We start from the raw sequence: 16,025 nt of genomic DNA on the forward strand, positions 1-16,025 counted from the left end.
AAATTCAGATGTTTTAGGGGGTTACAAGCTGTGGATTTGAAAAGTAGGGCACAAAATCAAAATCTAGTGCTGATGGACTATTCTCTGTTAAAAAGACAAATTGAAAATTTCACCTTCAGCTCCCACATGAATCTTTCCTGTATTCAAATTTCCATTGAAAAAAGAAGCCATGTTTTAATTGCAAATTTTAAATTAAAATTATTTTAACAAAATTTTTCTCCTACATCACCTGGATAGCAGACACTATAGTCTGGGAGTAGGTATTGTTTGTTTTTTTTTTAAATTACTTATCAAAAGATGAGGTTTGGGGCATCAGAGATTGTTTTCTCATACCCTACCCCTATGGCAGTGCTTGGGGTTTCATATCTCAAGCTGCTCCACCTGTTCCTATTGATAGTGGTCATAATATACGTCATTGCTTTTGTTGCTGGAAAAGGAGAACACTTCAGCTGGGCAACTCAGTCATTGGGGAAATGTTTGGTCTTTGGGGCTAATTCCCCAAGATTATGAACAGCCTAATTTTCTATCGACTCTGTCAGACTTATGGGTAAGTCTGAGTACTAGCAGCAGGATGGAGCAGAGCAAGAAATTATTTATGCCTACATCCAAGTCAATCAATCAGTATGTGCCTATTAGACATGCAAATAATGGGAAAATAAAAAGACATTTTAACTTTTTTTTAGCTCAAATAAACACAATTGCCAAGGGATTGGGGCAACTTAATGCATCACTCATAATAGCTAGCATTTTTTCCAGAGAAGGGAAAACCTGATGACTGCCACCGATCCCAGTACTCCACATTGAACAAAGTTGTCTGTTCCTCTCCAGTGCATCAGGTCCCTCCACGTGACGAGGAAATGAGGATTGGGAATGGAACTTCACCAACACAATTTGTTCTCCTGGGGCTCCTGAACCAGACTAAAGTCCACACCTTCTTCCTGGCCATGATTTTGCTGGCCTTCACTATTGCCCTGTCTGGGAATACTCTGCTTCTGTTTCTAATCCAGGTGGATTCCTCCCTTCACACCCCCATGTACTTTTTCCTGAGCCAACTGGCCTTCATGGACATTTGTCAGACCCTGACTGTTGTCCCTAAAATGTCTGTGGACTTTCTGACCCCAGGCAACCCCATTTCTCCCGCTGGCTGTGGGGCTCAGATTTTCCTCACACTGACCATGGGTGCAGCAGAGTGTCTCCTCCTGGCAGTCATGGCTTATGACAGGTATGTAGCAATTTGCAATCCCTTGCACTACTCCATACTCCTGAGCCAGAGAGTCTGCTTGAGCCTGGCAGGTGGGGTCTGGATTGGGGCATCAGGAGATGCCTTGATTCATACAGTTTATACCATGTATCTGCCGTATTGTGGTTCAAAAGCCATTGACCATTTCTTCTGTGAGTCCCCTGCCCTGGTGAAATTGTCCTGCTCTGACACCTCCCTATATGAGACTCTGGTGTTAGTGAGTGGCATTGTCCTGCTCCTCATCCCTTCTTCCATCATACTAGCTTCTTACACTCGCATCCTCGCTGCAGTCCTGAGGATGAAGTCAGCCAGAAGACAGCAGAAAGCTCTGGCCACCTGCTCCTCCCATCTGACTGTGGTGGGCATGTTTTATGGGGCAGCCATCTTCAGGTACATGCGACCCAGTGCCTACCACTCACCTGAGCAAGACAAGATTATGTCTCTGTTTTACACCATTGTTCCCCCAGTACTGAATCCTCTCATCTACAGCCTGAGAAACAGGGATGTCTTAGGCGCCTTAAGAAAGCTGGCTGGGAAATACAGAGTTGTCCAGCAAGACTGACAGGAGTTGTGGTTTACTGTTAGGCACTAGGTTGGATTAAAGTCAACAAGGTTGTCAGCAGGTTTTTCTTGAACATTTAGAAGGTGACTAAATTTTCCAAAGCACTTGTCTTCTTCAGCAGCCAGTGGCCCACTGAAAATCAAGGGCATTTTAACTCCTCTATCATGTCATTGCTTTGGAAAATGGTTTAAGAAGTGGTGAAAATGTAAGCAAATAATTGCATGCACCAAAGACTTATTATGAGATACAAAATCTGTGTAGCCATCATCTTCACCCTCTACACAAGGGTAATATTTTCTTGCACACAACAGATTGTGTTTTTAGACAGCTCATTTCCAAAAGCCATTTGTTAAAGTGGGACTGTATTGATGGCATCTTTTTCCTTTCTTATGTTCATTGACTTTCAAACATTTAAACTCCACTGAATTCAACACCAGATCCTTTGTGTTTTACAGGGGGGGAAAAGAGTTCAAATCTAATCCTAGTGTTCCCTTATTAGGAGCCTTACTCATGAAAAATGGGGTGTATCTGTTAATAAAATAGTCCTCAACTTTATTTTAATAATTTGATATCTGTATAATATCATAGAAAATGGAAGGAGGGAAAAACAGACAGATTCATAGTCTTAAAACCAAGATGAGACTATGTAGAAAGTGAACAGAGATGGTGTTCAGCATGCCATTTTTTGTAACTGAAGAAATGGCTCTTTCTAGTAGTCATGAATACAGGTATTGAATTATTCCTTAAATGTAAATGTAAATAAAATACTTAAAAATGAATTGTTAAGGGGGCCTATATAATTTTTCTATATCACATTTACAATCGAATTTATTGTTGAGGTTCATATTTTGGGACCAAATCTCAATAAACTACAAAACAGGAAACAAAATATAACAATTTTGCAAAGCTGTGGCCCCTTCCTTCATTTATATAGGTCAGGCTTCCCTGCATCATGTACATAAAAGTGCACCAACAAATGTCATGGACTCACATGTAGCATTCATCATGTGTTGGAGAGGTAATTCCTTGTGGCATTGCTGTAGGCAGAAGAACTTATATGATGGGACTATGTCTAATGCACCCATGTACCTACCAGGGGGGTACAGACCCCATTTATAGATTATTAATAGATTCATAGATTTCATAGACATTAGGGCTAGAAGGGACCTCAGGAGATCACTGAATCCAGCCCCCTGCCCCAGGAGCAGGATGCTCTCTGGGGTCATAGGATCCCATCAAGATAAGCATCCAATTTTCTCTTGAAGGTGTTCAGTCCGCTTCTGACTCCAATGTCCACATCATTAATAAATATGTTGAACAATACAGGTCCAAGGACAGAGTCTTGGGGGACCCCGGTGGTCACAGGGCACCATGATGATTGACTTCCATCAACCACCACTTTCAGTGTCTGACCACGGAGCCAATTCCCCAGCCAGCAGATTGCGGTGGACCCGAGGCCACAGTTGGCCAGTTTTGCCAAGAGGTGATCATGGGATACCAGATCAAAGGCTTTCCTGAAGTCAAGATATACGACATCTTGACTCCTCTTCCTTGTCCAGGTGATAGGATTATCTTCCTTGATAATCTCCTCTTCCTTGTCCAGGTGACCTGGCCATAAAAGGAAATGAGATTGGTCAACCAAGACCTACCCACAACAAACCCGTGCTAGCTATCCCCCAGGATGTTGCCATTGGCCAGTCCGTTAAGAATGGCCTCTTTGATAATCTTCTCTAAGACCTTCCCCTGGACAGAGGTCAGGCTGATGGGCCTGTAGTTTGCCAGATCCACTTTCCTCCCTTTCTTGAAGATAGGCAGCGCATTGGCCCTCTTCCAGTCTTCGGGCACTTCACCAGAGTGCCAGGAGTTCTAGTAGATCCATGTGCCAGAGGCTGGGCTATGATGCTCACCAGCTCCTTGAGTACCCTCGGGTGCAGATTGTCAGGGCCGGCTGACTTGAAGGTGTCCAGCCTCTCAAGGTGTTCCTTCATGAGATCAGCATTGATGGAGGGCAGGGATCTGCCTCACTTGGGTCTCCCTGTCCTGTGATGGGCAGAGGCATCCCATGGGACTAGTGAAAGACCAACACAAACTACCCATTTAGTAGGCTGGCTTTTTCCTGGGCATTAGTTGTCAGTTGTCCCATCAGGTTTAGCAGGGGTCCAATGTTGCCTTTGCTTTTCCTTCGGCTCTCCACATATCTGAAAAAGGACTTTTTATTAATCTTTATTCTAGTAGCTAGTTGGAGTTCAGTTGCAGCCTTGGCTTTCCTGGTTCACTCCTTGCAGGTCCGGACCAGTGCAGAATATTCCTCCTTGGAGGTGTATCCCATCCTCCATCCTTTGTAGGTCATGCTTTTTAGACTCAGAAAGTCCACTAGTTCCTTGCTGATCCAAGGGGGCTGCTGTGCCCTTTTGATGCCTTTCCTCTGATATGAAATAGCTTTAGCTTGTGCATCTAGGATCCCTCCTTTGAGGAGCAACCACTCTTCCTGAGCTCCCTTCCCCTTGGGGTCATGGTCCCTTAGGGCCTCAACGACAAGCCTCCGAAGCTTATCAAAGTCAGCTTTCCTGAAGTTGAGGACTTCTGTATTGCTGACTGACTTGCCAGCTTTATGGTTGATGGTGAAGGTGATCAGCTTGTGGTTGCTGTCACCCAGCTTCCTTTTGATCATTACATCACCGATTAGGTTGTCCCCGGTTGCCACTACCAGGTCAAGCAGCGCTTTTCCTTCCATTGACCCATAGACTTCTCATGTCAGATAGAGGTCATGCACTCATGAGAGAAAGCTTTGTGACCACTCAGATTTGGCCAGGCGCTCTTTCCACGAGATGTATGGATAGTTGAAGTCTGCCATGACAACCATGGACTGGGAGCATGTGGCCTCAGCCAATTCCCTGGAGAACTCCTGGTCAGGCTCTTGACTTTGGGTGGGAGGTTTATAGTAGACTCCCACCATTGTGTCCCCTGTGCCATGTTCCCCACAGATTTTAACCCAGAGGGTCTCCAGTCGTCCACCCTTAGTGCCAATGTCAGCTTGCAGGGATGCATAGCCCTCCTTGACATAGACAGCTGCACCCCCGCCCCTTTTGTCCTCTCTCCCTCTCCTGTACAGGGTGTAGCCATTAATACCCATGGTCCAGTCATGGGTGGAGTCCCACCAGGTCTCTGTTATCTCTATGACATCGTATTTATTTGTGTTAAGCAGGAGGACAAGTTCCTCATGTTTATTCCCCAAGCTCCTGGCATTTGTGTACAGGCAGGCAAGTGTCCCCTTGGGGGTCCTTGCCTTGTCTACAGATTCTTCCAGGGCTGGGGCAGGGGTGGGCTGCCTGAAGTGCCTTGGCCTGCTGGCTTTGCAGGGGCAGTTCAGTGGGCCAGCAGTGGTGGTAGTCCTGCCGTCCCCTGGTGGGCTTAGTTTAAAGCCTGGTGGAGCAGGTCAGCCAGTCTGACTGAGAAGAGCCTCCTCCCCAGCAGAGAGAGGTGGAGGCCATCTCTTCCCAGCAGCTCGCTGCCTCTCTCACCAAAGAGTGGACTGTGGTCATGGAAGTCAAAGCCTTCCCGATGACACCAGCGCCGCCGTCTTTGGTTCACTACCTGGATCCTACTCTCCCTCCTCGGTCCATAACCTGTAACTGGGAGGATTGGAGAAAACATCACCAGTGCCCCCAGACCCTTAAGCCCCACTTCCAAATCCTTGTAGTGCTTCATGACATGGCTGGGTGTGCTCTGAGCCATGTCATTGGTGCCCACATGGATAAGGAGCTTGGGATAGTGTCCTGTGGGCTGGAGGAGTTTAGGGATCTTCTCCGCAGTGTCTCAGATGTGGGCTCCCAGGAAGCAACAGACTTCCTAGGTTAAGGGGGCAGGGTGGCATATTGCCCCCTCAGTCCCACTCAGGATGGAGTCTCCCTCAGATTGTAAGGAGCTGGAAGGGATCTTGCAAGATCATTGGGTGCATCCCCCCTGCACTAGGCAGGAAAGACATCTGGGGTCAAATAACCCCAGTGAGGTGATTGTCCAATCTCCTCTTGAAGGTTTCCAGGGAAGGTGATTGCACCACCTCTGGAGGGAGTTTATTCCCCAGTCTGGACACCCTAACTGTTAAGAAGTTTTCCTTAGTGTTAAGCCTGAAATGGTCTTCCAGGAATTTGTAGCCATGTACTCCTGGTTTTCCCCAATGGTGCCCTGGTGAACAGCTGTTCACCAAGCCCTTGATGTATTCCCCAAGCATGGCATTTGTTTTGCACAAATGTTGGAAGAGTGGCTGTTCCCTATGCATTAAACTCATCATGGGCCAGTCAGAACTTAGAATAACCATTTCTCCAGAAATTCCTTAATTTTCAGAAGCTCTGCCTCAGGAGGCAAAATGAAAACACTACAAATTGGAAATTTCCCATTTTGATAAGGAAGAACTGACACACATTTTCTTTTGGTAGCTCTGGAGGGATGTTGCAACAACAATGGTCCAGGAACAATGCAAGAGACAAGGATTCTTGTGGGTGCTCTCTGTTGTTGCACCAACTGCAGGGTTCGGATGAAATTAGAAAAGCTTTTCAGTGCAACGTGCCTCTCGGACCTGATGAAGAATGCTTTGTGTTTGAAAGTTTGTCCATCTTCATCCCAAACATACAGTTGGTCCAATAACACAGTAGTCTCCAAACTTTTTTGATTGTGCACCCCTATCAGTAAAAAAATTTTGAGCATGCACCCCCATATATGTATATTTATTTATTTATAAATTATATACATGTACTACTGTTGTAATATATTATGTACATCATAAAACATACACAAAAACATAAATCAAAAGAGGATGAGATAAAGATGAAATAAACAATATTTTAAATATAATTTTTTATTTTATTTTATTTATTAATGGTACAAAAAACCTTTTTCCTCTATTATTAATAATAATATTTTTTAGTGAGAGCAATGTGATTGAATATGCTTCCTTATTTTTGAAAATCTTGGTTTAACACTTTGTGACACTGCGATTCGAAGGTCTGGTTCTAAGTTCATATTATTTTGATACTTGGTTTTAATGGCTGTCATAGCTGAAAAAGATACCTCACAAAGATACGTAGATCGAAATGGAAGAAGTGCATCGTTGGCTGCAGTTACTTAATCATGATACTCGTTTTTCAATCCCTTCCACCAATGATGCAAAGGTTTTTGTTTAAATTCGGCTAGTAAATTTCCATCTTCCCTGATGTCAATCACTTGTTCTTGCAAACTAATCGGAAGGTGTTGCATTTTTATATTTTTAACAAATGGGTTCAAAACCCACTGAAACTCTTCATTTGGAAGATTTTTAAACAGGTTAGAAAATTCTGTTTCCAAGTTTTTTCAGTGTGCAGATATGAGAGTTTTTATAGGTGACACACTTACATTGTTTTTGGCAACAAAATCACATAATGATGGAAACATTTCCAAACATCCGTTTTCAAAATTCTCTCTCCATAGCACGAGCTACTTTCAAAAAGCAGTTACCTTCTCACTCATTGTTAAAACGTCACCTTCACCTTGAAGGGACAGATTAAGCGTGGTTATTTTTTTGAAAATATCTGCTAGGTAGCATAATACTGAAAGCCATTTGTCATCACAGAAAAGGTCAGCAAATTTGGAACACTTGTCTTTTTGAAAAAGAAAAATGCGTAAGTCATCTTTAATTTCGACAACTCTTTTAAACACTTTGCCACGAGATAACCAGCGAACCTCTGTGAGGTCACTCCCCATCTCATTACAAAGTATTGTAAAGATTCTACTATTTAAAGGTCTTGTTTTTATCAAATTAACCACATCACTGACATCCTGTAGCACTTTGTGCACTTCTGGCTCCAACTTCTTTGCTGTAATAGCTTGCCTATGAATGATGCAGTGAATGAATTTCACATGTGGTGCTACCTCTGTAACCATACCCCGGAATCCTTTTTTTATTCTACACAAAGCAGCCGCTCCATCAGTGGTTACACTTACACAGATTTTCCATAAAACATTGTTTTTATTAAGGAAGTCATTTACTGTTGAGAATATATTTTCTCCGGTACATATTTCCTTTAGTGGCTCACAAAAAAGTAGTTCTTCGTGTATTTCATTATTGAAACAGAATCTAGCAAATACCATGAGACATGTTAGAAACATCTGTGCTTTCATCCAACTGTATACCAAACCTCCCACGCTGCGTAATTTGTTCTAATACTTGTTTCTTCAAATCTTCAATCCACTGACTTTTTTGGTGGATTGATTACTTGAGAAATTTGTTAGGGGTTTGAGACTGCAGCATCCCCCCTGCCCATTCCAAAGCTCTGTTGTTGCTCCCACATATCTGTGGCATGTTGCTCAGTGAGGTGGCTTCTGGCTTGGAAGTGAAAGGTCCCGGGTACCAGCCTATCCCTCTGATCCCAGTACAACAAAAGCTTCCACTCCTGCACTATGATCCACCCTTTCTTCAAAGACGATGGCAGCGGCACGTTCCAAAGAAGTGGTAGAGAATCGCTTGGTTCATTGGCTCATGGCCAAACAGCAGTGTGGTGGTTCGAGTGTCATGCACCAAAACCAAAGTTACCCTAGTTTCATGGCCAGCCTAGGTAAGTTGGTGTAGGGCTCAGGACCTCCACTATCTCAGGTCAGTGTCTTAGACAGTCAGCTATAGAGGAAGAAAAAAGAGAGAGAGTGAGAGAGAGAGAGAAATTCTGTTGGTGAAGTTATATTCTGTGTCTCCATGGCCTCTTCACATGGCTGGGCCTGAAGCGGTGGGGTAGAACAAGGCTTAGTGGGATATGCATACACTTGCTACTGGATAGCGCTAGTAGGATCTGCAGCAGTCACTGGGTTGTCCCTCCTGTGAAAGAAATCCCAGACATGATGGCTGATAAAATAAACTGGCTCATTTCCTTGGAAATTGTGTTTAGTTGGTCTGAAGATTTTTAAATAACATGTCATTTTAATTAACTCATCATTTGCCTGTCTAGCTGCAAGCCCATCTATAGGTGGTTTAATCTTTGGTATATTTATGTCACAGGGGTGAGATTGACTGTAGTGTTGTCAGGAGACACCAGGCCAGATTTAATCCAGTTCCCTAAGGTCCTGGTTGCAGCTTCACCATGGCAGTGCAGAACTCAGCACACATTGATTCAGGGTGTATAATTCCTTGCTCTGCTCCATGCTGCTACTAGTAGCCATAGTCCCAGTTTACACATCAGTCTTATTGAAGTCAATGGGAAAGTATACAGGCTATAATCTCATGGAGGAGCCTTAAAATCCAGGTATTTGCATGATGATTAAGAGGTCCAAGTTCATCTTTATTTCACCAGAGACAATAATGGCCACTTGTGCACGTGACGAAAATGTAACTTTGTCTGCCTTAGTGGTGTCACAATGCACAAGTACATGATTTTGGAGGATTATAAATGACTTTGCAACATTGCAAATGAATCTACATCCAAATGCAGTTTCATTTGCAATTTTGAAAATTGCAGTGATGCGGATTTTAGCTCACCCCCTGGCTACAGGAAAAACGGGCAGGCTCAAGACAAAAGGAGAATCGAACCCCACACTGGTCTTGCTTTCAGCGGGTGCCCACTGAAGGCAGAAGCAGTGAGGGGCCTGATGGTTTTTTCTTTTTTATTTGGAGGAACTTGCCTGTTTCTCCTGCAGCCGGGAGGGGAGCTGCTGGTCAGTCAAAAGCCCCCAGCGCTGAAGAGGACCCTGGTCCTTCCCTCTGCAGCGGCAGTGCCTCCTGGGGTCACCCAGCTGGGTTGCTGTTATGCCACGTGCTGTCCCAGCTCAGGGCAGGGGAAGAGTTGAAGCGGGCCAGGTACTGCCTCTGAGGTGCAGCAACCCTGCTAGGCAGCCCCAGGGACTTCTGCTCCTGTGGAGGGTGGGAGCAGGGACCCCACAGCTCAGGGGCTGCTCAGCCCACCAGCAGCTGAGAAAAAGGGTCGGGCCGCTGCTGCTTGGGCCTCCAGCGGGCAGAAGCAGTGAGGCACCCCGTCCTTTCTTGTTTTCAGCACATCCCGCCGGTGGCCAGGGGGCAGGCTGCCAGCAGGCTGAGCAGCCCCAGAGCTGCAGAGGCCCCTGGTGTTGCCTGCGAGCTGGAGCAGCACCCGGTCCACTACTGGCCTGCCCAGGTGGCCTTCAGGGGGTACCACTGCTGCGGGGGGAAGGATGGGGGCCCCCCACAACTGAGAAGCCACTTGGCCCATCGGCAGCTCTCCCCTCGGCTGTGGGCAGACCCCAGCTCTGACCAAACTGCCCCCCACCCCAAAAGCAATTGGGCCCATCACCTTAATGGGATGGAAAAATTCAAATGGTTTAATCCTCAGGGTTTTATTCTATATCTCACCATTTCAATTTACGGGGCATTGAATAAACCCTTTGGGATTAAAACCTTGTCATGTGTACAAGTGTCCAATAGTATTGTTTTCACCATTCTCACTAGGAGGAGGGGTAGCTTGAGAGGGCAGCTTCAGCACTGCTCACAGCAGTGTGAGCAAACCTTCTCTTTCCCCAAAACCTCACCGTTTGATAAATAACTTCAAAAATCCCTATCCATGTTCCTGCATTATACTGTTTGCTCTGCAGTTCTAGTGGGATAATTGGTATTTTAAGGAACCTACCGTGAAAACATCTGCACAGTGAAATCTTCCAAATTAGGAGGTAGGTTCAGGATTTTCAGAAATGTCCAGAGCTGTGAGTGGAGGAGGTGGAATTTTTTTATTGCAACATTTGGCTCTATATTAATTATTTCAAGCCATTTTACTCTGAAAGTAAAATGGAAAACTATAACTTTCTACCAGACATTGAAAGCCAGTGGGCCACCAAACATGCTTTTAACAGATTTTCCTCAGCCCTAGTATTTTAGTATCCTACTTTTCAAGTGCTCCAGTTCATACCCCTTAAATACATCTGCATTTTGGAGGGCAGCTTTTTTTGAAAACAATATAAAGCAACTTTGACAACCTAAACTGATGTTCAGTAAATCATACATAATAGATACTAATGTCAAATACTGGGATTAAAATGAAGAAAACCGAATAGACTATATGAGAGAGGCTGGTTAAAGATGGAAAGCCGTTTTCATTTTTAAAAATGTGAAATTTGGATATTGTTTTCATGTTCTTGCATTTGCTACAGCTTTCAGAAAAATAATCTAGTTTGTATTAAAACACTATTAAAACATAATTCATACAAAATACTAGTCTGAAAACATTTTAATAAAATATGTCAATCAGTATTTGAATTAACATGAATGAGTTTAGGGTGGGAAACAATTTGGGCGGATCTCACGCAATTTTAGGGGGATCCCACACAATTTTACATGTTCATTCAGAAAATGACTGCCCATGTGACAATGCCAAGTTCCCTGTTTGGTGTCTGACTTGAAGCGCTACAGGTACTGCACCAACAAAATCAGTATCCAGAAAATGCGGAAAGTAAAAGTATTGGAACCACAGAGAAACCACCTCTTCTTGCTAGATGAGTAGCCACACAGTCACTCTGGCTTCTCTGTGCCTGATGGAGAAGGGTGGCTGGGGCTGCTGAGTACAACAGCCTGCCAGGCAAGCAAACCACCTTTTTGATGCCTGGAGTTCCTGGAAAAAACCCTGGAGTAGATACTATCACTATTTCCTTAAAGGTCAAGTGCTGATCTGAGGCTCCCCAAGGGGATTTGCACCTGCCAGGCAGAATGTGTGAGCTTCTAATTACTCTCTGCAGCTCCATACCTGTGCAGGTGCATGTAGGCACAGAAGGTTAACAAATATTTGGCTCAGAAATTGCAAAGGTAGAAAAAAGGGGATGTCGTGGAAGAGTGGAACCCTAGTTTCTCCTTTGCTGGAGCTGGGTTTCCCAGCTGGTTGTGGGACAGGGGGCTGTGCAGTACATTAAACAAAACGGCCCTTTCAGGTGTGGGTTTCCAAGACATTAGAAATGAAAATAGAGTATTTGATATTATGAATACAAATACGGATATATTATAATGACAACATTTCCATTCATGTCAATCCAGCCAGGATTTCATGTATGTCTGAAATCCAGGACTCATTGAGATGAATGGGAAGTTTGGAACTGACTTCAACAGAGCCAGGATTTTACCTCTTGAAAATGAGAATTTCCTTTTCCTTTTCAATTCATCTGAAATGCATCAATGTACGTAGACATGCTAACAGGAAGACTCTGCTTTCATTATTATTTCAAGGACCACATCACCAGTTATATTATCTGCATCTTTCCCATATCCTTATTATCATCCAATAACATGCTTTCAGTTATAAAATCTAAATGAAATAAAATATGTTTTCTTAGTAGCAGCGCTAGGTAAAATAATTAGTAATAAAATTTATATTTAACTTGAATGATATAAAGCAGCTGAAATATGTTTTGAGAAACATTTGTGTGACTCATTCTCTGGGATTATTATATGTAGAACTTAAAGTACCACAAAGGTTTCATGTGGAATTCAACAACACGTATTTTTCAATGCCTTAAGCTTGTAGAAAGTAAACCCTTACCTTGATCTGCTTTATTTCATACTTTGACCATTCTAGAAAGGAGAAAGGTTTGATTTCCAGCAATAAATATTGTCCCCTCAAGCCAGGAATGTGCGTGGTCTATTATCCTTGAATCTATAATATTGGCAGGATCTTTTCTCTCTCCTATCCCAGAGGCATATGGCCACCTATAACAAATAAATAATTATCAACTCAAAAGTGGTTGCAGTAATAAATAAATGAGAAAGCCATCTAAATCTCTTTTGGCCAACTTTTCTTGTAAAACAATAGTTTAAAAAGGAATTAAAAAATGAAGAATGGCATTCTTTTAGTGTGAGGCAATAGTATTTTTCTAACACAGGACACTAATAGGCCTTGCTCCCATTACAGTTCCATAGGAAACATGATATAATAATAATTCATGCCTTTAGTCTAAAAATACAAATGTTATTTTTAATTGTTGAAATACTGCAGAATGGACAAGATTTTAAACATTCTGACTTTAGTATGAAACAAAACACCTCTCTGTTGAATAAAGGACTGTATAAATCGGACTCTTACTCCTGCTTTTGGATCTACTGAAGTAGATCACCTAGTGGAGAGAGAGGAGAATTCATTTAATGAAATTAAGTCTTTTAAAAAGCCAGGTTAAACTTGGAGCCATCACATCACTCAGCAGGGATAATTTTAAAACTGAGGAGAGAAAAGCTTTCTCAGGCTTTGGGGAATCTTGTCCCAAGTCATTAATTAAGTTGCACTTTCTTTTCTTTCTTTGACAACTCTGCAGACCTCTTTGGGAGAAATTCTTGACATCCTCTGGCTGGGGCGGGTGAGGAAACAACAAAATATTTTAGAAAATATCAGATATATATATATATTTTTTACTTTTCCTTATATGATGTTTTAAGAGTTGTATTTTCTCTTTCCATGATGTAAAAGTGAAATTTTGATGTTTTCAGTCCCAAGCAGAATGTGAAGCTTCTTACGATTTTCGCTTGTCCATAACCTTTGTGAATTGGGTGACTCTCAGTTTCAAAAAACCAAATTCATATATAGTAGTACTTCTTTCCTTGTAGAGGGGCCAGGCAGTAGTGGTTGGAGATCAGGCAGGGACATGCCTGATTCTGCGCTTATCAGCTTACTTCCACACACTTCACCACCTCCTCTCACCTTGCAGCGCTCTTCAAAGGATCTTGCACCACCCGAGGGTGCCACGGCACCATTCTAGTGGAAAGGGAATTCTAGGTTCTAACATTTGGTGCTTTCCTGCTCATCTAAGTGGTCATTTTTGGTCACCTACATAGTATTTTGGGTGCTTACATGCCCAGCAAAATTTTGTTTTTGTGGAGACATAGCCTGTACACACGAATAACTAAGCATGACTAGGTAGGAGCACAGACTGAGCATGTACAGTCGCAAACATAGCCCACTGGGAGGTTGATTAGATGACCTCATGAGTAGGGTCCTACCGAATTTCCAATTGTGCAATTTATGAGGAAACTGCACGTTTGGGTGGAGTTCTGAGACAAAGGGCAGGTTCCACAACTTAGGCAGGCTCACTGCAAATTAAATAAAAATTTGCTGAAAATAATATGGTGGCTCCCCAGAGCGAGCCACAAGTCTTCATGACACTGCAGACCGGCCACGCAACCCGCTAAGGGGACTAGGGAAGGGGCTGCCAGCATGAAGGGCTGCCAGCAAGATGGCTACCACCCTTGCATGTTTGAGGACACCACTGACTGGCAAGACAAGTTTCCTATGTTGATACATCCTTATCATATTAACAATGATTGCCCGGCATTTTGTACCAGTGGCCCAGGATGTGAAGCCATTTGGCCCTGGACATGGAGAATATTTTTTTAAATGTATCACATTATGAAAGAGTTATTCTACTGTCACCCCCCCGAAAAATAAACCCAATCAGTTCAAAGAATAGGTGTCTGACCATATATATCACCTGTTTATTATACTAAGCATGTTATTGCCTGAACCACACAGTTATAGCCTGCTTCTGCTACAAGGCAGAGAAGAAGAGGAATCCTTAGCACAGTGGGTGTAATTCACGGCAATACTACTTGTGACGGCATCTGTACCACGTCCCCAGTGCTCCTGAGTACATGTTTCTGCCCACCCAGCCTTGCTCTGCCTGTGCCAAAGGAGAAAGAGGCAAGGAAACACTCCCTAAGGCAGTACCTGCACCACTTCCCACCAGTTCTGGAGACAGAGAGCTTCAGTTTGGTGGTGGAGGTGCCCTGAGGTGGCTTGACTGCCTCATCTCCAAATTAGTCAGGTGCCAAGCAGGAGCAGGGTGGCTGGGCCAGACTCCTTGGTGGTGCTCACATGGGTTCAAAACCAAGGCAAGTGAGAAGACATCCAGGCCCAAAGTACTAACAAGGAACTGCTGGAAATGACCTTGCACAAGCACTTGACCTATTTCTTGCAGAAGATTTGAGGGTTTGGAGGAGGGCCAGGATGTTGTCCAGTTCAGTGTAACAGGTGGCACCTTAAGGTCCATGAGCCAGATCTGTCCCCCCAAGAAGTCCCAGCTGGCTTACAGAGGGTCTATTGGTGATGGACCTGTGATGGCACCACACAAGCCCCTCTACTCTTGAGCCTGCTCCTCTGCCACGTCCATGCTTCCCTCACTTCACAGGGTGTGAGAATCGCCAGTGAAAATGAGGGCTGGCAGCCGGTCACTCCAAGGGGAAAGACTTTTGTCTTGCAGCCATGCCTAGGTTGTAAGCTGTAGTGCTCACAAGCAAAAGGTTACTAATCACTATGCCTAGATAAATGGTCTATAATAGTGGGGACGATGTCTTGAAACTACTTCCGAAGCAAATGCGTGATAGGAGAGTCTTTGTGGCTCTGATTTCCAGTAGATGTAGACCATTAGCCAGGGAAGGTATTTTTTAAAATGTAGTCACTTCCTAAATATTCCATAAAACTCTTCTGGCATTCGACTTGTAATTTGACCACATCTACTAGCAACTTGTGTCAGTTTTGCTGGAGGATTCGGTATTTCCCAACCAGCTTTCTTAGGGCTCCCAAGACATCCCTGTTTCTCAGGCTGTAGATCAGTGGATTCAGCACTGGGGTGACAATGGTGTAAAACACAGGGGCCATCTTGTCTTGTTTTGGTGAGCGAGGGGCATTGGGTGTCATGTACATGAAGATGGCTGCTCCATAGAGCATGCCCACCACGGTCAGGTGTGAGGAGCAAGTGGCCACAGCTTTCTGCTGCCCTTTAGTTGACTTCATCCTCAGGACTGTAGAGAGGATGTGAGTATAGGAGGCAAGTATGATGGAAGAAGGGATGAGGAGCAGGAGGATGCCACTCACAAATATCAAAGTCTCGTATTGAGAGGTGTCAGAGCAGGACAGTTTCAGCAGGGATTGGACTTCACAATAGAATTGGTCAATGTCTCTTGAACCACAGTAGGGCAGGAGCATGGTATAAACTGAATGCATCAAGGCATCTGCTGCTGCCCCAACCCAGACCCCAGCAGCCAGGCCCAGGCAGACTCTCCTGCTCAGCAGGATGGGGTATTGCAAGGGGTTGCAAATAGCTACATACCGGTCATAAGCCATGACTGCCAGAAGGAGGCACTCTGCTCCACCCATCATTAGCACGAGAAAAATCTGAACCCCACAGCCCACTGCAGAAATGGGGTTTCCCGGGGTAAGAAAGTCTGCTGACATTTTGGGGACAACACTCAGGGTCTGACAGATGTCC

At 44.1% G+C, this 16,025-nt stretch overlaps 2 protein-coding genes across 2 annotated transcripts; one reads left to right on the forward strand and one right to left on the reverse strand.

The window, feature by feature from the left end:
• Positions 1-857: 857 nt before the first annotated feature.
• LOC149852596 (olfactory receptor 2V1-like) lies at positions 858-1,802 on the forward strand. Its single transcript, XM_090030119.1, has one exon. The coding sequence runs from the start codon at positions 858-860 to the stop codon at positions 1,800-1,802; it is 945 nt and encodes a 314-aa protein (XP_089886245.1).
• A 5,782-nt stretch (positions 1,803-7,584) lies between these two features.
• LOC149852597 (olfactory receptor 2AG2-like) lies at positions 7,585-16,018 on the reverse strand (the record flags this gene model as incomplete). The annotated part of the gene is made up of 3 exons (XM_090030150.1): positions 7,585-8,448; positions 12,314-12,480; positions 14,486-16,018. A coding segment is annotated over one exon (732 nt), but the record flags the coding sequence as incomplete, so codon positions are not given.
• Between the last annotated feature and the right edge of the window lie 7 nt (positions 16,019-16,025).

The sequence above is a fragment of the Crocodylus siamensis genome, chromosome 15, assembly GCF_052110815.1.
Source record: "Crocodylus siamensis isolate JL-2025a chromosome 15, ASM5211081v1, whole genome shotgun sequence".
Classification (NCBI taxonomy): Eukaryota; Metazoa; Chordata; order Crocodylia; family Crocodylidae; genus Crocodylus; species Crocodylus siamensis.